The sequence below is a fragment of the Procambarus clarkii genome, chromosome 18 (assembly GCF_040958095.1).
Source record: "Procambarus clarkii isolate CNS0578487 chromosome 18, FALCON_Pclarkii_2.0, whole genome shotgun sequence".
NCBI lineage: Eukaryota > Metazoa > Arthropoda > Malacostraca > Decapoda > Cambaridae > Procambarus > Procambarus clarkii.
The window spans coordinates 23,497,191-23,522,362 of record NC_091167.1 but is presented as its reverse complement, the minus strand read 5'-3'; the positions used below and the strand labels follow the sequence as shown (position 1 = coordinate 23,522,362).

Below are 25,172 nucleotides of genomic sequence, written 5' to 3'. Positions count from 1 at the left end.
TAAAGTGCTCATAGGCCATTGCTCCCTGCGTCTCTCTGAGGGGGCCAGATTCTAGCTCGTGATCCCTGGTAGGCATAAGGACTCCTGAGACTGAAGACCCCAAACTAATATAGCACGTATCAGTTCGGACAGCTTCAGAGAACTTCCGGGGCATACCCAGAAAATGGGGTTTCATTACATTCAACACCGGGTTTTCAATACTGATGACAGCTACAAGACGCTTGAAGGTTTTGTACAATGTCTGATGGATGAAAGGAGTGCAGTGTTCACCAGAGTCTTGCATGCATGGTAGCACTGTATTCTCAACATACTTTATATTGCAGTAATTTCAATTTTGGATGCCTAGAAGATATTTAGTGTGTGTGTATAGGGTCTGTCCTATTTCACTAAATCCTTAATTAGTTTTGCAAATACCGCTGTACTGGTACTGGTTAAATAGCACTGTTGTTATGTATTCAATTACGTTTTTGCACAAAATTTTGTGAAAATGAATCGTAACAATTTGTGAATGCTAGAATTGCTTGTCACCCCAAAATTCTTGCTGTAGAGCATATGTGACTTTCTTCAGGTCTTTATACTCACCAAGTTGTGCTTGCATGGGTTGAGCTCTGGCTCTTTGGTCCCGCCTCTCAACTGTCAATTTATGGAACACTATTGATGTGTGAAGTGAGAGCGAACATATGATCAAGGCATTGCCACCCGCATACTCTATTACTGGACCACCGCTGACTTGTAAAAGTCATACTACCGGATTTCTACTGAAATCACAGGAAGTCTGGAGGCACCTGCTGCAGTTAGTCCAAGTTTTTATGTATGACCCACAAGCACTCGGGTGGAAGGGCAAAGTGGTCCTACACCATACACCCCAACTTCAGAAATGCACACAAATCACACCCCTTGTGATGTACTGTATATCTATGAGAAAATCCACTAGGAATTTGGACTGGCTTCAGTAGGTGCTTCCAGACTTCCTGTGATTTCAGTAGAAATCCAGTTGTATGAGTTTTTTACAAGTCAGTGGTGGTCCAGTGGTAGAGTATGCAGCTGGCAATGCCTTGGTCGTAGGTTCCCACCACCTCACAGCCCTAATGGATTTTATCATTGATATGTATCACACTTTAGTATGATTTATGTGTGTTAATGTATTGGTATGTAATAGTATCTTTATCTTAACTGCCTAATAAAATGAAAATATCTGCTAAGAGTGCAATTTTTGTTCAAATTGTTTGTGTATAATTTATTGATTTATCTTTGGGTCATTAGATAAATCCTGATACTGTACAATGCTCTAAGTGACACTGTACTCAAAGTGATGATGGTCTTGGGAATGGTGTAGTAATGAGAGACCATCACTTGTATGAACTTAGAGTGGGAAGAATATAATGACATGGAATAGTCACGGTAGTCTAACAGGATGAAAATAGAATAATTCACTCAAAGAGTATGGCTAACTAACTAACTATATTTCCTAACTAGGTTATGGAAATATTGCTGTGTTAGTACCTCTAGCCTGATCCATTATGTGCAGTTTATGGTTGTGCCTCCATCTGTGCCTGCAACGTCCTTATATTCCTTACTCCTTCCATTAGCTGTAATGACAGTGGACATTGCCAGGCTTATTTCTTGCCTGCAAACGTCGCACTGCTGCAGTTATTTTAGAAAAGTATACATAGCTGTTAGACTGTGTAATAAAGACAATTATAGAAAAGTTATTTGAATGGAAAATTCCCCTTAATCTGACAAATTGAAAACTAATTAAATATTTTTATGGAATTTTTTATTTCAGGTAAATGTTTTAAAATACTGGGGGATATCTGTGTGATTCGGGAGCAGTGAGCAACAGGTCTTAACCCAACACTTGCAATTACATGTAAGTTTCTGCACCGAGTAAGCATTGATATATCACACAACAAGCAATTCGAATGACTTACGTATCTATATTAACCAGTTACTCAATGCAGGGGTCCCCTGTAAAGAAATAATAGTTGGATTTGTACTATGACAATAGAATTATTGTTTACAATTTTCCACACCAGCAATCTTTATACTTCTATAACATGTATATTCTAAGTCATCTATATTACACACACAATATTACACATCTTTGACACAATGCATGGTGACCAGGAGTGCCACTAAGCTATCTACATGCCAGATTATAAAGAGCTGAAAATGTTGCCATCTGAGGTGCTTATTACATCTCCGATGCCACCCACAGCAGTCACTGGTAGGACAAGTGTCTACTTTTACAAACAACAATGTACTACAAATATTACACTATACTATTTACCTTACTGTGTTAAGTAACCAATGAGTTTAACAAGCAGGTATCAAGCAGTTTTGTATGAAAATTGTGATAATTTAGTATTTATCCTTTATCCTTTAGAATCCTTTATTTTAGATTACCATCCCAGTCAAAGGCATCTGCTGCAACCGGCCACAGAGCGATGTGGCCCAATGAGGACATTACTTATTCACCACTCACCTCTTCTTCTTTCCCCTCATTTGCCTCATCACCTGCTGGAGCATCATCTGCTGGTGCACCTTCAGCTGGTGCACCTTCTGCAGTAGGGTCTTCTGCAGTAGTGTCTTCTGCAGGTCCATCTTCTGCAGTAGGATCTTCTGCAGGTCCATCTTCTGCAGGTCCATCTTCTGCAGGTCCATCTTCTGCAGTAGTGTCTTCTGCAGGTGCATTGACTGCAGTAGAATCTTCTACAGTTGCATCATCTGCAGCTGCCTCTTCTGCAGCTGCCTCTTCTGCAGCTGCCTCTTCTGCAGCTGCCTCTTCTGCAGCTGCCTCTTCTGCAGGCGCATCTTCTGCAGCTGCCTCTTCTGCAGGCGCATCTTCTGCAGACGCATCAGCTGTGGTTTCAGTTGCTGGTACCACCTCCTCCGCACCATCACCTGCTTCTCGAGCCAAATCATCCTCTGCATCCTTTCCTTCTCCCTCTGTGGTAATGACTTCCCCTACATTTTCAACCTCGTTTCCACCTTCCACACCACCTTCATCCTCGTTTTCTGCTTCCTTGGAAGTGATTATGCTCTCCACTTCCGTGTGGCCATTTCTGGTTGCCCATGTCAACAGATCCACACTCTCTGAGCTGTTCATGATTGGGATCATTAGCCCAGAGTATTGGGCATTTGCCTGGGGAAGAAGAGAGAGAAGTTAGTTGTTAGAAAAAAGTGTGTTTATATATATATATATATATATATATATATATATATATATATATATATATATATATATATATATATATATATATATATATATATATATATATATTATTAAATATGACCGAAAAAGTAAGATTAATAATTCTAACACGAATTTTCTCGATCTTTCGTACATTCCTTTTCACTGTTGGTGGTAATTCAAAAATCAATTCTCCAAAATTCATTTTTATTTCTAGTCTGACGCGACACTTGAGCGCGTTTCGTAAAACTTATTACATTTTCAAAGACTTTAGTTTACACATACACAACTGAATAGAACTTACACATCTCCGATTTGTTTATATCTACATTTTAGTGAGGTGGATGGGGTGAGGTGGTATTAATAGGGTATTAAATTCATCAACACAAGACAGAACACGAAACAATGGGTATTGAATGGAAGTGATTGTAGAAAGCCTATTGGTCCATATTTCTTGATGCTTCTATATTGGAGCGGAGTCTTGAGGTGGGTAGAATATAGTTGTGCATTAATTGGCTGTTGATTGCTGGTGTTGACTTTTTAATGTGTAGTGCCTCGCAAACGTCAAGCCGTCTGCTATCGCTGTATCTATCGATGATTTCTGTGTTGTTTACTAGGATTTCTCTGGCGATGGTTTGGTTGTGGGAAGAGATTATATGTTCCTTAATGGAGCCCTGTTGCTTATGCATCATTAAACGCCTAGAAAGAGATGTTGTTGTCTTGCCTATATACTGTTTTTTTGGAGCTTACAGTCCCCAAGAGGGCATTTAAAGGCATAGACGACGTTGGTCTCTTTTAAAGCGTTCTGCTTTGTGTCTGGAGAGTTTCTCATGAGTAGGCTGGCCGTTTTTCTGGTTTTATAGTAAATCGTCAGTTGTATCCTCTGATTTTTGTCTGCTACGGTGGCGGGCTCCGATGGCATTCATTATGAGATGCTTCGCCATCTCCCTCCATGCACGTCTCAGTATTTACCGAGTCTGTATAATCGGATCTGGGAGTCGTCGTCAGTCCCTGAGGACTGGCTCGATGCCGTTGTCCTCCCTGTTCGCAAACCAGGGTGTCTGGGTACTTCCCCTAAGGACTTTCGCCCTGTTGCCCTCACAAGTTGTGTCTGCAAACTCTTTGAACGTATGGTTAACGTTCGTCTGATGTGGTTCTTAGAACACCATCACCACCTCTTCCCTTCTCAATTTGGTTTCCACAAGTGCCGCAGCACGACAGATGTCCTGGTGAACTTGGAGGTCGATATTCGTACTGCTTATGCTGCAAAGACGTCCGTTGTTGCCGTCCTTTTTGACCTGGAAAAGGCTTACGACACCACTTGGCAATATATTCTATCCCAGCTTCATTCTTTTGGCCTTCGTGGTCGTCTCCCTCTCTTTCTCCACAGCATCCTCTCTCATCGTTCCTTTCAGGTAAGGCTTGGTACTGCTCTCTCTGCCTCTTTTCAGCAATGCGAAGGTGTGCCCTAGGGTAGTGTTCTGAGCACTACCCTTTTTCTGGTTGCCCTCAATGGTCTTCTTTCCTCTCTCCCTTCAGGCGTCTTCTCTGCTCTTTATGTCGACGATCTTACCCTTTGCTGTCAGGGTGATGATTCGCCTCTCCTTCAACGCCGGCTTCAACTTGCGATTGATGCCGTGTCGTCTTGGGCCATTGATCATGGCTTCAAGTTCTCTACTTCTAAGACTTGTGCCATGACTTTTACTCGGAAGCGTGTCGTTTTTCGTCCTTCGTTGTCGCTTTATAGTTACCCCATTGTGTACAAGGATTCTGCTAAGCTTTTGGGGTTGATTTTTGACACTCGTTTGTCTTGGTCGCCCCATATCTCTTACCTCCGTGTTGAATGCTCTAGGGCCCTTACCCTCTTTTGGGTATTGTCCCATACTTCTTGGGGAGCGGATAGGGGCACTCTACTCACTTTACATTCCTCTCTCGTCCTGTCAAAGCTCGATTATGGTTGCCCTGCTTACTCGCCTGCTTCTCCTGCTCTTCGCCGTCTTGCTTTGCAACATTCTGGGTTGCGCCTCAGTTCTGGTGCCTTTCGTTTGACTCCCGTTCTCAGCTAGTATGTTGACACTGGCTTCCTGTCTCTCCAGGACTGTCGTGATTGCTACTGTCTTCGTTATCTTGCGCAGTCCTTGCAACATCCTTCCTCTCGCCTCTGTCGTGCTTTAACTTTTGCCTCTCCTGCGGTTCTTGTTCGTCTTCACCACCTCCCTCTTTCTGTCCGGTTATCTCGCTTACAGGATTCTCTTTCCGTTCGTATTTCTAATATTTCTCCTCATGTTGTTCCTTCTTTGCCCCTGTGGAGAGTCCCCCTTCCACAGTTTTGTACATCCTTGACCCGCATCACTAAAGTTTTTACCTCCCCCCCTACGGTTCTAAAACGCCTTTTCCTTGCGCACTTTTCTTCTCATTCCCGCTCCGTTTCCGTCTTTACCGATGGGTCTAAGTCTGCGGACGGTGTTGGCTACTCTGTTGTTTTACCTGATTGCACTTATATGTGTCGCTTACCTCCGGAAACTAGCATCTTCACAGCGGAACTTTATGCTATTCTCTATGCTCTTCATCTCCTGCTTTCTCGTGAATCTTCCTTTGTAGTTGTTGTTGACTCTCGTAGTGCTCTCATGGCTCTCGGGTCCTTTAATCCGGTTCATCCAGTGGTTGTCGAGATTCAGCATTGGCTGTTTCTTGTTCACAGTAAATTTAAGTCGGTTGAGTTTTGTTGGGTTCCCAGCCATATTGGTGTCTCTTTAAATTAGCGTGTGGATGCTGGTCACGGGAGAGTTAACGTGGTGAGGGAAGGATATCACCGCGGGGGTGGGGGGGGGGGGGGGAGAACACGGTCGACTTTCACTATTCACTGGGAACTGTCTATGAATAACTCTACACAAATAACACTACACCCCAGACTCCTGTCTCGTCTGAGACATACAATACAACTCTTCTCCCACGTTGATTGATAAGGATTAAGCCACGCTAGAGGTGGCACGGGCATGAATAGCCCGTAAATTCTCTCTCTCTCGTAACGAGCTATACCCGTCTATTCCCAAATTCCGTTGAATGGACGGATTTGAATCTGGTAACAAGAGATCGCCTTCCAACCTTTGAAACTACTCGAGGTAACTACTCGAGGTGTGGTTTGTTTGACCTTACCTAATCTTCCTGTGAATGTCTCGTAAGTCTGGCACCATCCCAAGTCTACTCAAGTCACCTCAACAACTGTTACAACCCCACATGCACCTCGCTGAAGAGCAATTACCCCCACCTAATCCCCTTCTTCCCTGATCTAGGAGCCTGCCACCAGCTACCTCTCCAGCAGCATATATGTCCGCAGGCAGGCCACTTCCCACGCCTGGTGGCTCGAGGGCTTGGCTCTCCTCTAGGCCAACCAAGCCCCACAAGACATCATTCCAAGATAAAATTCAGACCATAAAAAACCAACATGGAAAATTCAGAAATGAGTACCATACAGGGAAGAGGAACCGCAAAACATGTACGTAAGCATCGGAATGTGTGTAGTATATAATGCCAATCCCCAGCCTGGCAAGAGAGCGAGACAGAGATATCAAGCGTATGCTAGGCTATTAAGCAAACACACCTCTGCAAGGCGGACAGTCCAACTATTATCATAACTCACTTTATTAAACATTTCTGGAATATTCCCTTCACCTGTATCTCTCCAACCTTTACTAAATAAAGAGGTACCCACCTGTAGGAGAGCGACGACAGCATCGACGTTGTTGGTGCTGGCGGCCGTGACCAGGGGCGCCTCCATGTTGTTGGAGGTGGAGTCCACATTGACACCCAACTGGAGAAGAACGATACATTTTTACACCAGAAAATAAGTGAGTAAGATTGCAGGCTCGTGCCAGCATGATGGGACACCCCAGACACGCCCCACAAGCTGCACTGCCCACGATATGTATTGCTCTCTGCTTGAATATAGCTGTTGTATTTATGATATGGAACCGTTCAACAAATCTCTAGAGTGTCATACCTTCACTGATATTCTTAAAAGAGCATGAGTAACGCCAGTTCATAAAGGAGGCAATCCGGCAGACATAAACAATTATAGACTAATATCAAACCTACCCATACTATCAAAAATATATGAAAAAATTATCTACAAACAGCTCTACTTCTACCTCGTAAAATTCGACATACTCAGCCCCTGTCAGTTTGACTTCCGCTCCCAAAAGAGTGTCAACGATGCAATTATTACATATATTCTACTCAGCCCTTGACAAAAATGAGTTTCAGATTAAACTCTTCATTGACTTGAGAAAGGCCTTTGATACTGTTAATCACAACTACCTTTTATTTCACCGTCCAAGTACCGTCCAAGTGGTTGGGCACCAATTTAAGAACAGATGACTGTTCTTGAATTGATCAAGAACAGTTATTTTCTACTCATTTAGTAGTACAATGTCTACAAAAGTAGAGTTGTGTTAAGATTACTCTGATAATTGACTTCAAAACCTTTCCTCAGCAGTGATATAAGAGACGGTTAAAAATAGTTCGGTTAATATTGAAGAATATAATCGGCCATCAGCCACGTGTATTCAGGTAATTTATTTGAATTAGGCAATTCTGGTTATCAAACTGAACTGCGCCAGTTCAGTTTGAAGCACATTCCTTATATACTGCCAAATTCCATGAACCGAAAGAATTGCAAAATATAGGGCACAAAAAGTTATTTTGTTCAGAGTTAATTGTTATTGGGAATTCATAAACTTAATTTATATCTACAAGAGAATATGTGTGTGTGTGTGTGTGTGTGTGTGTACTCACCTAGTCGTGTTTGCGGGGGTTGAGCTCTGGCTCTTTGGTCCCGCAGGTGTGTGTGTGTGTGTGTGTGTGTGTGTGTGTGTGTGTGTGTGTGTGTGTGTGTGTGTGTGTGTGTGTGTGTGTGTGTGTGTGTGTGTGTGTGTGTGTGTGTGTGCGTGTGTGTGTGTGTGTGTGTGTGTGTGTGTGTGTGTGCGTGTGTGTGTGTGTGTGTGTGTGTGTGTCCGTCCGTCCGTCCAAGGTTGAAACTCATACACTGCTGCCCGTGTACTGGGGCAGTATGGTGTACTACACCCCTCTGCTGCCCGTGTACTGGGGCAGTATGGTGTACTACACCCCACTGCTGCCCGTGTACTGGGGCAGTATGGTGTACTACACCTACACCCGTGTACTGGGGCAGTATGGTGTACTACACCTACACTGCTGCCCGTGTACTGGGGCAGTATGGTGTACTACACCACACTGCTGCCCGTGTACTGGGGCAGTATGGTGTACTACACCTACACCCGTGTACTCACCTCGATGAGCTTGGCGAGAGCTTGATGTGACTTGTACTTGATGGCAAACTTGAGAGGAGACGACCGGTCGTGGCTCACTGTGTCGATCAGCGCCCCGTGCTGTTGAAGATGGTGACATGTACAGTGATGGAGGACTGTGCCCTCAGGGACTGTTCCCTCAGGGGGGAGGGGGAACGGTGCCCCTGCATGGTGTTGGGGGGGGGGCAGACAAGCAGCTCTTCCCTTGAAAAAACAAAACAGACAATATAACGACTGAACTTTAGACATTTAGTACACAGGTATTAGCACTCTAAAGAGCTCCATTAACACACCGCCAATTATTATTTGTTTGGAAGAAAGTGGTCGAAGCGGTTGGGCACCTTTCCTTCATTCTGTTATATCCCAGACCGATATGCTTATAACCTTCCCCTAGGGATATACTCACCCGCTCAGCGCTGTCTCACAGTTACCTCACCTCTGACCTTTGACCTTTGAAGACTAGTGTAATAAAGGTTAGTTAGGGAACACAAGAATGTGTAACAGGTGATCTGGTTCATGTAGTGGTTGTGGTCGTGGTCGTGGTTGTGGTCGTGGTCCTGGTCGTGGTCGTGGTTGTGGTTGTGGTCGTGGTTGTGGTTGTGGCCGTGTTTGTGGTCGTGGTCGTGGTCGTGGTCGTGGTCGTGGTTGTGGTTGTGGTCGTGGTCCTGGTCGTGGTCGTGGTCATGGTCATGGTCATGGTCGTGGTCATGGTCGTGGTCATGGTCGTGGTCATGGTCGTGGTCGTGGTCGTGGTCATGGTCATGGTCGTGGTCGTGGTCATGGTCGTGGTCATGGTCATGGTCGTGGTCGTGGTCGTGGTTACAGTAAATGTGCTTTAGTTCTAAGAGAGCGGTCGTGGAGCGTCTGGTGGGCCGTTCACAATACTTGTTCACTTACTTTCAATTTAATTCCAGCCTGGAGTCTGCCTCCACTACCTGGCGGCCACCTCACGCTTAAGTCCAACACGGGCTCACCATAGCCTGTGCTACTTGGAACTTTTTGTTCCAAGTAGCGAATCTTAAACAACACTGTAGGCTCCAGTACTCTCGCACACTATGCCAAGGGGGCGTCCGGTCCCGGGACCCTGGACGGATGACTTCTCCCTAGTTCTACTGTAATAATTTGAACACGACGACGGCAGCGACTGAGCGGTTGCGTGTGTGTGTGTGTAATTACCTAAGTGTAGTTACAGGATGAGAGCTACGCTCGTGGTGTCCCGTCTTCCCAGCACTCTTTGTCGTATAACACTTTGGAATTACTGACGGTCTTGGCCGCCACCACCTTCTGAAGGAAACTTATATGTGTGTGGAGTGTTTGTTTGTTTGTTTCTCTCTCTCTCTCTCTCTCTCTCTCTCTCTCTCTCTCTCTCTCTCTCTCTCTCTCTCTCTCTCTCTCTCTCTCTCTCTCTCTCTCTCTCTCTCTCTCTCTCTCTCTCTCTCTCTCTCTCTCTCTCTCTCTCTCTCTCTCTCTCTGTGATAGCAGTGATCAATAGTCTCGCGTATTGGGGGGAGGGACATTGATAACAATGAGTCACGCTCGTGACCAGCTGCTTAATGTGTCACTACACGCCAGGTGACTGATTTGTTCCCGCCACACTCGTTGGTCACCCGTCACACACACGTTGGTCACCCGTCACACACACGTTGGTCACCCGTCACACACGTTGGTCACCCGTCACACACACGTTGGTCACCCGTCACACTCACGTTGGTCACCCGTCACACACACGTTGGTCACCCGTCACACACACGTTGGTCACCCGTCACACACACGTTGGTCACTCGTCACATACACGTTGGTCACTCGTCACATACACGTTGGTCACTCGTCACACACACGTTGGTCACCCGTCACACACGTTGGTCACCCGTCACACACGTTGGTCACCCGTCACACACGTTGGTCACCCGTCACACACGTTGGTCACCCGTCACACACACGTTGGTCACCCGTCACACACACGTTGGTCACCCGTCACATACACGTTGGTCACTCGTCACACACACGTTGGTCACCCGTCACACACGTTGGTCACCCGTCACACACACGTTGGTCACCCGTCACACACACGTTGGTCACCCGTCACATACACGTTGGTCACTCGTCACACACACGTTGGTCACCCGTCACATACACGTTGGTCACTCGTCACACACACGTTGGTCACTCGTCACACACACGTTGGTCACCCGTCACATACACGTTGGTCACTCGTCACACACACGTTGGTCACTCGTCACACACACGTTGGTCACCCGTCACATACACGTCTAACATACATCAAATTCTGAAAAGGAAAAAGCTGGACAAATCCTGAATTCAAATTGGCTATCATGAGGACGCCGGCCATTAATGTGTATCACACACTCCCTCGTCCTGTATACTAGCCAGCAGCCCATACACACACACACTCGTTCTGTATACTTGCCAGCAGTCCATACACACTCGTCCTGTATACTTGCCAGCAGTCCATACACACTCGTCCTGTATACTTGCCAGCAGTCCATACACACTCGTCCTGTATACTTGCCAGCAGTCCATACACACACTCCCTCGTCCTGTATACTTGCCAGCAGTCCATACACACACTCCCTCGTCCTGTATACTTGCCAGCAGTCCATACATACACTCCCTCGTCCTGTATACTTGCCAGCAGTCCATACATACACTCCCTCGTCCTGTATACTAGCCAGCAGTCCATACATACACACACACACTTCCCAACAGGAGGAAAATGCTTTTACTTATACACGAGGTAAACCCGGCAGTAACGCTAGTTATGCGAGCCTCTGACCTGTACGGTATACTGTAGAGTGAGTGTACACCGCGGTGCACCTCTGAGTGTACCGGCACGGGCCGTTATCAGCGTTACCTGGCCGTTGGGCCAGGTAACCTTATCCAGGTAACCTAAGTCCAGGGCCTTATATTATTAACCAAAGTTCCTTTATTTCGTTATTCCTCTGTGTTGATGTCAGCACCATGACAGCTCAAATGTTTATATATATAAAAAAGAATGTTGGACAATTTGACAAAAAATTTCGAAATAACAATTCATTTGACATACATCAAATACATTTTTTTTAGCTATATATGGTTTAAAGCAGGCGCTCTCGTAGAGGTCATTCCGCTGCTCTTTGACACTCTACACTCGACCATACGAGGCTGACTGGGTGATTACAGAGGTATAAGCATAGATGAAAGAGAAAGAGGGGGGTTGGGGGAGGGGGGTGTTAGGAGGGGGTCAAAGAGGGGAGGGGTTGATGGGGTGGGGTTAGGGGGTGATGGGGGGATGATAGTGTCAGTGAACTGTGTGGACGGAGGCGGCGGCTAGACCGGCCGGGGGGGGGGGGGGGTTAATGTATTGTTGGACGTGACAGGTGGGGGGGGGGGGGCAGGTGCTGGCCTGGTGTATGGATTAACAGAGTGGGGGCTATGGATGGGTGGATTGTGTGGTGGATGGAGGAGCGGATGAGCGCACGGATGGACTAACGTGTACAACCTGTCCTCTTAAAAATAACGTCGCTTTCGGCCGTTTTCCCGTATGGCCGAAAGTGGACGTAATTTGAAAATGAAAAAAAAAATGAAAATAAATTTTGGATTTTTTTTTTCAACAACAGTAAGTTAAGGGTCCTCTGGTAGGTTTGGTGGGCAGGAAATTCTCATAAAGTTTCAAAATGTTATGAAAAACGTTAATTGTATGTTTCCTCTCCTGACCTGTCCGAGTAGGCCGAACGACTCAAACAAAAAACGGAACAGTACGTCACTTTTGTGAGTCAATTTCATTTCATATTACGTCCAAATTTGTCCATAGCGCGCATACGAGCGAAAAGTGACGTTATTTTTGAGAGGACGGGTTGCGTTACAGGTGATTGGTACAGAAGAGTGAATGACTGGGTGGATTGATTAATAAATGTGGGTCGGTTGATAGATGGATGGGACGCATGGATTGGTGGATGAATGCATGGAATATTACTCCCATCAGATGGATTGGTGGATATACTGATTTATAGGGTGAGCGAAAGGAAGATTAAATGTATTAACTGATGCAGTTCTCGTGGCGTAGTGGTAAGACACTCGCCAGGCGTTTCGCGAGCGCTTTGGCCTCGGTTCGTATCCTGGCCGGGGAGGCTTTACTGGACGCAAGTCCTTAACTGTAGCCTCTGTTTAACCCAACAGTAAAATGGGTACCTGGTTATTGACAGGGTTGTATTCCGCGGAAAAATTAGGATTAAGGACTTGCCCGAAACACTACTGGCTGTTTGACCTCACCAGTGGTGAGGACAAAGGGAATCTGTTGGAGTTGAATGTGACAAAGGCTGTTGGGCCTGACAGAATCTCACCGTGGATACTAAAAGAAGGTGCAAAAGCACTAAGTGTGCCACTCTCTATGGTGTACTGTAAACAGGAGACCTACCGGAAAGCTGGAAGACAGCCAATGTAGTCCCAATATACAAGAAGGGTGACAGGCAAGAGGCACTGAACTTCAGGCCAGTTTCCCTAACTTGTATACCATGCAAGGTGATGGAGAAGATCGTGAGAAAAAGGCTCGTAGAGCATCTGGAGGGAAATAGCTTTGTAACACACCACCAGCATGGGTTCAGAGATGGTAAATCGTGCCTCACAAGTTTAATAGAATTCTATGACCAAGCAACAAAAATAGGCAAGAAAGAGAAAGGTGGACAGATTGCATTTTCTTGAACTGCCAGAAAGTTTTTGACACAGTGCCCCATAAAAAGTTGTTACAAAAGTTGGAGCAGCAGGCACGAGTAAAAGATAAGGTGCTCCAGCGGATAAGGGAGTATCTAAGCAACTTTAAACAGCGAGTAACTGTGAGGGGGAGACATCAGAGTGGCGAGATGTCAACAACGGAGTTCCACAGGGCTCTGTACTTGGACCCATCCTGTTTCTAATATATGTTAACGATCTTCCGGAGGGTATAGACTCATTCCTCTCAATGTTTGTTGATGATGCAAAAATTATGAGAAGAATCAAGACAGATGAAGATAGACAGAGACTACAAGATGACCTGGACAAACTGGAGGAATGGTCTAGAAAATGGCTACTAAAGTTCAACTCAGGAAAGTGTAAAGTAATGAAATTAGGCGAAGGGAGCAGAAGGCTAAACACAAGGTACCATCTGGGAGGTGAAATCCTGCAAGAGTCAAAGATCTGGGGGTTGATATCACACCGACCCTGTCCCCAAAAGCCAATATCAAAAGGATATCATCAGCGGCATATGCTAGGTTGGCCAACATAAGAACTGCCTTTAGAAACTTGTGTAAGGAATCGTTCAGGACCCTGTATACCACTTATGTCAGACCAATCCTGGAGTATGCAGCTCCAGCCTGGAGTCCATACCAAGTTAAACACAAGACAAATTTAGAGAAGATTCAGAGGTATGCCACCAGACTCGTCCCGGAACTGAGAGGAATGAGCTACGAGGAAAGGCTAAGGGAGCTGAACCTCACGTCCCTGGAAAACAGAAGAGTATGAGGAGACATGATAACCACCTACAAAATTCTCAGTGAAATTGACAGGGTGGACAAAGACAAACTCTTTAGCACAGGTGGAACACAAACAAGGGGACACAGATGGAAACTTAGTACCCAAATGAGTCACAGAGACATTAGAAAGAATTTCTTTAGCGTCAGAGTAGTTAACAAATGGAATGCATCAAGTAGTGATGTGGTGGAGGCTGACTCCATACACAGTTTCAAATCTAGATTTGATAGAGCCCAGTAGGCTCAGGAACCTGTATATCAGTTGATTGACGGCTGAGAGGCGGGACCAAAGAGCCAAAGTTCACCCCTCGCAAGTACACTAGTTGAGTACAAGAATGTAAGAACTCGTGTATAAATAAATTTATATATAAATAAAAATGAAAATTTTCGTTTGTTCAAAATCGCTAATCTCCGAAAGTTCTTCGCCGATTACTTTGAAATTTTGACACAACGTTCCATTCGCATACGCGCATGTTTTTATTTACCTACTATATAGATGCCACACCTGTGACAGATGAAAACATGCTTTTTTTAAAAACAGCGCCATCTGTTGGAGGTAAAAGCAACACACTCTATACTAAATATGTTACGATTCCATTTCAATGTTTCCAATTTCATTGATAAATTGAACTTTCATAGATTTCGATTTATTTTTCTTTTGATTTAATTATTTTGTGTGACAATGCATTGGAATTGTGCTGTGTTGTTTACCATACCGTTAATTTTGTGGGTATAGTTTATTATTTTTTTCGTTGTTTTTCATTTCGTTTTTTAACTGTTCTTATTTTTCAGTGATGGGAACATAAGTTCATTTGATGTTCCCATTTTTCTGATGGGAACATCAGATCATTTGGAAACGCATCAGACGAGGGAGTGGGGAATGGTGGGGAGGACGTTTATTGTATATTATAGTGTTCATACCCCCCCCCCCCCCCCGTGTGATAATTTATATATTTATTTATGGTGATGGTGATAATTATATATTTAATTTTGTGTGATCGTATCCCTTCCCTCCCCTTTAATTTACTTGCGTTACGGAACACACCCCTTGAAAGCCACTACTAACTTGGGGCCGGATACCCTACCTCTAACAACATCAGAGAAAGAACCCAGTTGCGACCCAAAACGGCCGTAACAGTGAGTGAATTTGCATGAGTGCAAAATGGGGCAACGTGAGTAAAATGTTGGTGTGAAGGGCGTGAGTAAAATTAAGTGGTAGGACAAGCTAGAGTGACTCACGGCCAGCAGCGCAGCGATGGCGTCGGCTTTGTCATACTTGGCTGCGATCTGTAGAGGGACGTGACCCTGGCTGTCCAGGTCCTGGGGTCGCGCTCCGGCCTGCCAAAGGGAAGCAGAAATCAACAACGGTATACATATTTTATATTATACTTAAACATGATTAGAAAAAGCTCTCAACCTCTCTCTCGACGACCTACTGTGGAAGCAAGCCTCTCTTCACTTAAGACTTGGGGGCCTCGGCGTTCCAACAGCAACACAAATCGCTGTACCAGCCTTCCTGTCCTCCTCTTCGGCATCTGTCAACCTAGTGAAGGAAATTCTACCTGACTACTTTGGTCAGCTGGCAGGCATACGCTATCCCAGTAAATCATCTTGGTCCAGCCCTGCTAAAGTAAGTTCAGCTGATGTGAACTACTCACTCTACTGCGGCTACTGTAAGGTATATGGGCACATGAGTGAAAAGTGTACCAATCCCCACTGTAAAACGAGCCACGAATCACATAAGCCTAAACCTCCACCTCCTAAACCTCATAAGCCTGTTATGAATATTCATGTTCCAGCTTCTAATCTTTCTCTCCACCAACGGTGGCGATTCTGAGGGACAGGTCACAGTGAACATGGTGAGGGACATAGTTGCTCTACAAACCATACTCCTGAAAGCTGCTGCACCCAAGGTCACCTACACTGGAGAAACCGTCTCATCACCGACCTCACTGCAATCACTCCATACCCACTCGCTACAGTCCACCTGGATGGTTCTTTCGTCCGTGGTGAAGTCCAAGTCGTCATCAGATGCCTTTCCCCATGCCAGGAATTCAACTTCTCTTGGGCAACGACTTGGCAGAACATCAAGAATCCACGAACCTCATTATATGTAACAAACCACAGGTATGCGACTCCTCCTCCGAAAACCCTGTTATGAAACACGTTGCAGAGGAGGTACAACCGACCAACGACACAGAGGACATCTCCCAGCCAGTCCTGGTGACTACTCGTCCACCTGCCCCTCAACCACAGCAAGTAGCTCCGGTTGTCCCTCAAGGTGCTCTGGGCCTCCCACAGAATCTCAACCTGTTGGAGTTCCGTAAGATACAGAAAGATGATTTATCCTTAACTCCTTTGTTCTTCCAGGCCTAAACTCAAACTGATTCTATCCCCCTGGGTATTTTAAAAAATAATCAAATTTGATATCGCAGATTCAGACCCAGTAAGTTAAAGGAGGAGGACGATTGGGCTAATGTTGACTAATTGTCAACAATACAATTGATTGGGCTAATTGGTAGTTCCTACCTCCTTAAGGAAGGAGATTATTTGTCTGGCCCATGTCACACTATGGCATTAATAAAACGTATTATGCATTATTACAAGATTATTGGCCAAGTATGGCTTGTGACGTGAGGACCTTCGTAAACATCTGCCATATGTATCAGATGGAAGGTAACCGAACGCTCCCATACCCAAGGCACCTGTGATTCCTATTCCTGTGCCTTCAGAGCCGTTCAGCAAGCTCATCGTCGACTGCGTCGGGCCTCTACCTCGTACCAGCTCAGGCAACATCATTACTGCATTCTTAATAATGCTACATCATTACTATCATGTGTCCTGCCACCAGGTTCCATATAGCAGTTCCCGTTAATAACATTACGGCTGCTACAGTTGTTAAGCCCCTCTTGAAGATCTTCATACAATACGGATTTCCCAAGGAGATACAGAGCGATTGTGACACAAACTTCACCAGTGACTTATTCAAGAAAACCCTTAAAAAGTTCAACATCACACAGGTATTGGTTTAGCCCCTATCATCCTGCTTCACAAGGATCTCTAGAATGTAGTCATCAGACTCTCAAATAACTTTTAAGAAAATTTTGCATTAGCACTCCCTTTAAAGCCTTTAGAGATTCCTTGTCCTCTAGCACCTTTCGTGATTGAGGCATATCGTTGAAAGAGTACGTAAATTTGCCAGTGCTAACTTGTCAACATTCCTGAGTAAAATGAAAGCACACTTTGACCAACGTACTAAATTAAGGAAATTTAATGCTGCAGACTTCGTTCTGGCCTACTTTCCTATCCCAGGCTCTTCCTTCCAAATTAAATTTTCAGGTCCATATCGCATCAAAGAATGTCGGAACAATCATAACTACGTCCTACACACTCCAGATAGGCGGCAGAAGACCCAACTGTATCACATCAATCTTCTTAAGCCGTACCAAGGTAATCCTCCAACTGTGATGATGTTCATTTCCACATTGAAGGATCTATATACTCATAGTGAAAACTACCCTGCTTCTCCTCCTGAATGCAATGGTTCTAATGCTCTCTAACTCAGATTTTATCTTGAAATCTTGAACGATCTTCCTAACTATTTCCAGGACTCCAACAACAGTGCTCCTCTCATCCACATCTTCAATACACATAGAGATTTGTTCCAAGACACACCGCAGGAGTGTACTGTAGTGGGACTCGACATCAAGCTACTTCCCGACACGATGCCAACTCGTCGACCATACTACAGCATCAGTCCACAGAGGAGGGAAGCTATGTTCGCTGAAGTGTGGTACCTCCTCAACCAATGAGCTGGCCACATCTTGTGAGTCCCCTTGGGCCTCACCCTGCATATTGGTGCCAAAGCTACACGGCAAGGTAAGACTCTGTACTGACTACCGTAAGCTTAATGCATCCATCCCTTGCCACGCATCGGCGATGTACTTAAAGCTATTGGTAGCCAAGTATCTCTCTCAGATAGACCTGTTGAAAGGATACTACCAGATCAGCTTGACAGAGCATGCCAAGAACATTTCCGCTTTAACCACACGACTGACAACACGCACAACTGACGACAGGCACGTTGACGACCCGCACGACTGACGACACACACACGACTGACGACCCGCACGACTGACGACACACACACACGACTGACGACCCGGAGCCTCACCTTAATAAGGGTTGTGATGGCGTCGGGGTGGCCCAGCTTGGCAGCAAGGTGGAGGGCAGTGTAGTCGTAGCCAGTCTCCGGGTCCCTGAAGCGCTTATTAACGTTACCCTGGTTCTGTAGAGCCTGTTCCAGCCCTGATAGGTCGCCCTTACGGACGGCCAGCTCCAGGGCCTCGTCTGGGTTAGTCTGGAAGGGTAACAATTGGTGTGAGAGCATGGTTAGTGCTGGAGATCCTGGTTAGTGCTGGAGGGCCTGGTTAGTGTTGGAGGTCCTGGTTAGTGTTGGAGGGCCTGGTTAGTGTTGGAGGTCCTGGTTAGTGCTGGAGGGCCTGGTTAGTGCTGGAGGTCCTGGTTAGTGCTGGAGGGCCTGGTTAGTGTTGGAGGTCCTGGTTAGTGCTGGAGATCCTGGTTAGTGCTGGAGGGCCTGGTTAGTGTTGGAGGTCCTGGTTAGTGTTGGAGGGCCTGGTTAGTGTTGGAGGTCCTGGTTAGTGCTGGAGGGCCTGGTTAGTGCTGGAGGTCCTGGTTAGTGCTGGAGGGCCTGGTTAGTGTTGGAGGTCCTGGTTAGTGCTGGAGATCCTGGTTAGTGCTGGAGGGCCTGGTTAGTGTTGGAGGTCCTGGTTAGTGTTGGAGGGCCTGGTTAGTGCTGGAGGGCCTGGTTAGTGCTGGAGGGCCTGGTTAGTGTTGGAGGTCCTGCTTAGTGTTGGAGGGCCTGGTTAGCGCTGGAGGGCCTGGTTAGTGCTGGAGGGCCTGGTTAGTGCTGGAGGTCCTGCTTAGTGTTGGAGGGCCTGGTTAGTGCTGGAGGGCCTGGTTAGTGCTGGAGGGCCTGGTTAGTGTTGGAGGTCCTGGTTAGTGCTGGAGGTCCTGGTTAGTGCTGGAGGTCCTGGTTAGTGTTGGAGGGCCTGGTTAGTGGCGGTCGTTGTTCAGTCTGAAAGTTATCTTTCAGACTGGACATACACTACGTGTGTGTGTGTGTTTACTATTTTGTATTTGCTTAGTGTGCCTGCAGAATCGAGCTGTTAGCTCTTGCAGGATCCCTCCTTTCTAACCAATTTATTTTTCTCTATTATATGTCTACTGTATATATTTCTCTCTAACACACACATGCCCTCAGGAAACAGCCCATAGACTGTGTGTACCTATGTGTACGTGTGGGTGTGTGTGTACGTGTACGTGTACATTTTGGGTTGATGAAAGTGATGATTTTTTGCGAGGCAGGCTGTCAACGGGAGGCAGGCTCTCAACGGGAGGTAGGCTGTCAACGGGAGGTAGGCTGTCAACGGGAGGTAGGCTGTCAACGGGAGGTAGGCTGTCAACGGGAGGTAGGCTGTCAACGGGAGGTAGGCTGTCAACGGGAGGTAGGCTGTCAACGGGAGGCAGGCTGACAGGTTTTTTATGAGGTTGGAGATAAATTTAGATAGACCTTCCTGGCTGACAATGCCAGGAAGGTCGTTAACCACCTCACACAAACTACCTCAATAACATCAATGCCAGGAACACATTTAATAATTTAACTTATGGAATAAACTTCCCGTGAATTATTAAATTTTTCGCCAATAAACAAATATTGATAATTTATTGAATTTACAAGAATTTTAGGGCGAGCAGAACAACACTAAATGACAAATTTGTATTATTATGATTAAATATCTCATTGTTTATTATGGGAGGTGAAGCGAGGAGTTACTTACGGGGACGGCGGCGGCGGCGGCGGCCTCGGAGCTCATCCCGCACCCCATCTTCAGCACCTCCTGCTGAACTCCTCACCTCTCAACTACTGTAGCGGCCGCTGGTTACCGGAACACCCTCAGCATCTTGTCCGGGCGGCGAGGCGGGGTGGAGGGACAGTCCACAAGGCGGGGTGGAGGGACAGTCCACAAGGCGGGGTGGAGGGACAGTCCACAAGGCGGGGTGGAGGGAGAGTCCACAAGGTGGGGTGGAGGGAGAGTCCACTAGGCGGGGTGGAGGGACAGTCCACAAGGCGGGGTGGAGAGACAGTCCACAAGGCGGGGTGGAGGGACAGTCCACAAGGCGGGGTGGAGAGACAGTCCACAAGGCGGGGTGGAGGGAGAGTCCACAAGGCGGGGTGGAGGGAGAGTCCACAAGGTGGGGTGGAGGGAGAGTCCACAAGGCGGGGTGGAGGGAGAGTCCACTAGGCGGGGTGGAGGGACAGTCCACAAGGCGGGGTGGAGAGACAGTCCACAAGGCGGGGTGGAGGGACAGTCCACAAGGCGGGGTGGAGAGACAGTCCACAAGGCGGGGTGGAGGGACAGTCCACAAGGCGGGGTGGAGGGAGAGTCCACAAGGTGGGGTGGAGGGAGAGTCCACAAGGTGGGGTGGAGGGAGAGTCCACTAGGCGGGGTGGAGGGACAGTCCACAAGGCGGGGTGGAGGGAGAGTCCACTAGGCGGGGTGGAGAGAGAGCTAATGAAGGATGATGACGGTCCGTCCACCTGTGAGATCAAATAATCGTTACGGGGTTATGAACCAAATGCGCCACCTGACGCCATTACACGGATTTCACAACATTATACTTCAGTGATTACTTCATTATACTTCAGAACGAAACATAAAGAGTGGCAAGCACGATAATGAATTTGGAGGAAACTCAATAAATTTTTTATACCAAACTGAAGGGGAATTCAAAAGGAGGAGCATTGAGAGTGTATGGAACTGGATGCCAGACCCACTTACATTCCAGAATTACAGATACAATTACCCACCGAAAGGGAACTACAACTACAACAGGCAACTGCCCTACAACAATCAGTACTGGTCAGAACAAGCTCAATATGTCCACGCATAATGGACTTGCCGAAAAAGTCTCCCATTCAAACCATCACTAATAGAGTAACCTCATTCATCTTTGCCAACATACAAGGACTGAAAACAAGAACAAACAACAAAGTACAGTTCATAAATGGCCTCCTCACGGAGTTCACGGAGTTCACACGGAGTTTCCTCACACTGTTCTCCACCCCCACTTCCTCACACTGTTCTCCACCCCCTCCCTCACACTGTTCTCCACCCACCTCCCTCACACTGTTCTCCACCCCCTCCCTCACACTGTTCTCCACCCCCTCCCTCACACTGTTCTCCACCCCCTCCCTCACACTGTTCTCCACCCACCTCCCTCACACTGTTCTCCACCCACCTCCCTCACACTGTTCTCCACCCACCTCCCTCACACTGTTCTCCACCCACCTCCCTCACACTGTTCTCCACCCCCTCCCTCACACTGTTCTCCACCCACCTCCCTCACACTGTTCTCCACCCCCTCCCTCACACTGTTCTCCACCCCCTCCCTCACACTGTTCTCCACCCCCTCCCTCACACTGTTCTCCACCCACCTCCCTCACACTGTTCTCCACCCACCTCCCTCACACTGTTCTCCACCCACCTCCCTCACACTGTTCTCCACCCACCTCCCTCACACTGTTCTCCACCCCCTCCCTCACACTGTTCTCCACCCACCTCCCTCACACTGTTCTCCACCCACCTCCCTCACACTGTTCTCCACCCCGTCCCTCACACTGTTCTCCACCCACCTCCCTCACACTGTTCTCCACCCACCTCCCTCACACTGTTCTCCACCCCGTCCCTCACACTGTTCTCCACCCACCTCCCTCACACTGTTCTCCACCCCCTCCCTCACACTGTTCTCCACCCCCTCCCTCACACTGTTCTCCACCCCCTCCCTCACACTGTTCTCCACCCCCTCCCTCACACTGTTCTCCACCCCCTCCCTCACACTGTTCTCCACCCCCTCCCTCACACTGTTCTCCACCCCCTCCCTCACACTGTTCTCCACCCCCTCCCTCACACTGTTCTCCACCCACCTCCCTCACACTGTTCTCCACCCACCTCCCTCACACTGTTCTCCACCCACCTCCCTCATACTGTTCTCCACCCCCTCCCTCACACTGTTCTCCACCCCCTCCCTCACACTGTTCTCCACCCACCTCCCTCACACTGTTCTCCACCCACCTCCCTCACACTGTTCTCCACCCCCTCCCTCACACTGTTCTCCACCCACCTCCCTCACACTGTTCTCCACCCACCTCCCTCATACTGTTCTCCACCCCCTCCCTCACACTGTTCTCCACCCCCTCCCTCACACTGTTCTCCACCCACCTCCCTCACACTGTTCTCCACCCCCTCCCTCACACTGTTCTCCACCCACCTCCCTCACACTGTTCTCCACCCACCTCCCTCACACTGTTCTCCACCCACCTCCCTCATACTGTTCTCCACCCCCTCCCTCACACTGTTCTCCACCCCCTCCCTCACACTGTTCTCCACCCCCTCCCTCACACTGTTCTCCACCCACCTCCCTCACACTGTTCTCCACCCCCTCCCTCACACTGTTCTCCACCCCCTCCCTCACACTGTTCTCCACCCCCAACCTCGTGTGTGTTGGTGGGGTTTGTTCACGTGTGTGTTGTGGGGTACAACTTATACCTCTGAAATGAAGTTCCTATTTATTTGAAAACCTCTCAACCGTTGGGACGGTTGAGAGGTGTCAACTTGCCAGCCAGTCATTGTGTCGCTTGAGGCTGCGCGCGCGCGGCGGGGTTCAGGCGCCCGCACGCCCGCGCCACGTGCAGGCATTCAATATGTGAGGGGAAACACCTTTGATCAATGGCCGGCGTATAGGGCCGCATTCCTTCTGCCCCTTCCCCTCCCCTGCTACCCCTACGGCCCCCCCTCCCCACATCTTCCCCCCCCAGGGCTCATATCCCACTCCTATACTATCTCATTCCGGGTCATTCCTCGCCCCCCCCCTGCCATACGCCCCCCCGCCCCCCCCCTGCCATACGCCCCCCCGCCCCCCCCCCCCGCTCTTGTCTCACCTCGGTCTCTCACTGTGTGTCGCTAACCCCCCCCCCCACCCACAGTGCCACACCTCCCCTAGTGCCACACCTCCAGTGCCACACCTCCCCGTCAGTGCCAAGCCTTCCCCAGGGCCAAGTGCCTTCAAGTCCAGAGATCCCATCACAATGGTTGTACTCTTCAAATCACTTGTGTTGTCCTGTCTTGAGTACTGCTCAGTACTCACTTCCCCCTTCAGAGCAGGAGAGATTGCTGAAATAGAGGGAATACAGAGAACATATACGGCACGCATAGACGCGATAAAGCACCTAAATTATTGGGATCGTCTCAAAGCTCTCCAAATATACTCACTAGAAAGGAGACGAGAGAGATACCAAATAATATACACATGGAAAATACTGGAGGGACAGGTCCCAAATCTGCACAGTACAATAACAACCTACTGGAGTGAACGATATGGAAGAAAATGCAGAATTGAACCAGTGAAGAGCACAGGTGCCATAGGCACAATCAGAGAACACTGTATGAACATCAGAGGTCCGCGGTTGTTCAACGTCCTACCAGCGAGCATCAGAAATATTGCCGGAACAACCGTGGACATCTTCAAGAGGAAACTAGATTGTTTTCTTCAAGGAGTGCCGGACCAACCGGGCTGTGGTGGGTATGTGGGCCTGCGGGCCGCTTCAAGCAACAGCCTGGTGGACCAAACTCTCACAAGTCAAGCCTGGCCTCCGGCCGGGCTTGGGGAGTAGAAGAACTCCCAGAACCCCATCAACCAGGTAAGCCTTCCCCCCAGTGCCATGCCTCCCTCCAGTGCCACACCTCCCCCAGTGCCACACCTCCCCCAGTGCCAAGCCTCCTCCCCAGTGCCACACCTCCCCCAGTGCCAAGCCTCCCTCGGTGCCAAGCCTCCCTCAGTGCCACACCCGTCAACCTACCATGTCTACCCATCACAGGTGAGGTGGTCAGACCAGACTGTGTTACAGACTGTGTGACGCTCTCAGTCCTGCCTCCTGCCCGCCACTCAAAGGTCTTTACTAAATAATTCTAATGACCGGAGCTGGTGGTAGTGTTGTTAACTCGTAACTCACCCCGGCCTCCTAATAACACGTCGCATTTTGACGTATACTCTATGGCCAATAATTGTCGTACTAGAAAATGGAAGTTGATGCCGAAAGTGACGTACTGTCCCGTTTTCTGTTATGGGTCCTCTGGTCGGTTAGGATCAGGACACTTTAGTGCGAGAGTTTCATGACGCAGGGGAGCGTGAGGAGGACGGCCTGGTGCAGCAGTCCAGGACCTGCTCCCACCTCCACACTCTGACCTCACACTCACACACCACCACTCCTACACACCATATATATATAATACAACATTCTATCTCTTGGTCGGGTTGGGTTGGGTTAGGTTGGGTTACGTCGGGTTGGGTTAGGTTAGGGTTCGTTTGGTTGGGTCAGGTTAGGTTGGGTTGCGTTGGGTTAGGCTGGATTGGGTTGGGTTAGGTCTTTTTGGGTTTGGTTGGGTTGGGTTAGGTTGCGTTAGGTTAGGTTAGGTTGGGTTGGATTGGGTTAGGTTGGGTTTGGTTGGGTTGGGTTAGGTTGGGGTTGATTATGGTGGTGGCATCACATTACTGTACACGGGTTCACAGTTTGTCAGGACAAGTGTAAAGGTGCATATATGTACTCTCCCATATGTGATGGGAGAGTAGATATATGTATCTAATATTACAGATCAGTTAAGGTGCCATGGACCTATTAGTTCATATTAGTGAGGATCATCACCTTCACCATGGTCCATGGACCGTGAAGGTCCATGGCACCTTCATCATAGGTGCCATGGACCTATTAGTTCATATTAGTGAGGATCATCACCTTCACCATGGTCCATGGACCGTGAAGGTCCATGGCACCTTCATCATAGGTGCCATGGACCTATTAGTTCATATTAGTGAGGATCATCACCTTCACCTCATCTTCGCCTGTATATCATGCACCACAAATCTTATGACTAAAAAAATTTACGGGTTATTCAAGCCCCTGCCACCTCTGGGGTGGCTTAATCTTCATCAATCAATTATAACTAAAGATCAAAGGTACTGGTACTGGTACCATTATTTCATAGGTACTGGTACTGACTCCAAACTACCTCCACT

General features: G+C 47.7%; 1 protein-coding gene across 1 annotated transcript; it reads right to left on the bottom strand.

Moving 5' to 3' along the window:
* Positions 1-1,760: 1,760 nt before the first annotated feature.
* On the bottom strand, positions 1,761-20,636 carry LOC123754260 (ankyrin-3). Its single transcript, XM_045736493.2, has 7 exons — positions 19,880-20,636; positions 18,193-18,378; positions 15,258-15,356; positions 8,500-8,598; positions 6,906-7,004; positions 2,486-3,145; positions 1,761-1,968 (listed from the first exon to the last, which is right to left on the bottom strand). Exons 1-7 carry the CDS (start codon positions 19,925-19,927, stop codon positions 1,936-1,938), a joined length of 1,224 nt encoding a protein of 407 aa, XP_045592449.2. The 5' UTR covers positions 19,928-20,636; the 3' UTR covers positions 1,761-1,935.
* Between the last annotated feature and the right edge of the window lie 4,536 nt (positions 20,637-25,172).

Coding starts and splice junctions, on each gene's coding strand:
- LOC123754260 (XM_045736493.2), bottom strand. CDS start 19,927: ATGGGGTGCGGGATGAGCTCCGAGGCCGCCGCCGCCGCCGCCGTCCCC. Junction 18,379..19,879: donor CCGCCGCCGCCGCCGTCCCC/GTAAGTAACTCC, acceptor TTACCCTTCCAG/ACTAACCCAGACGAGGCCCT. Junction 7,005..8,499: donor CTCTCGCCAAGCTCATCGAG/GTGAGTACACGG, acceptor GTTCTTCTCCAG/TTGGGTGTCAATGTGGACTC.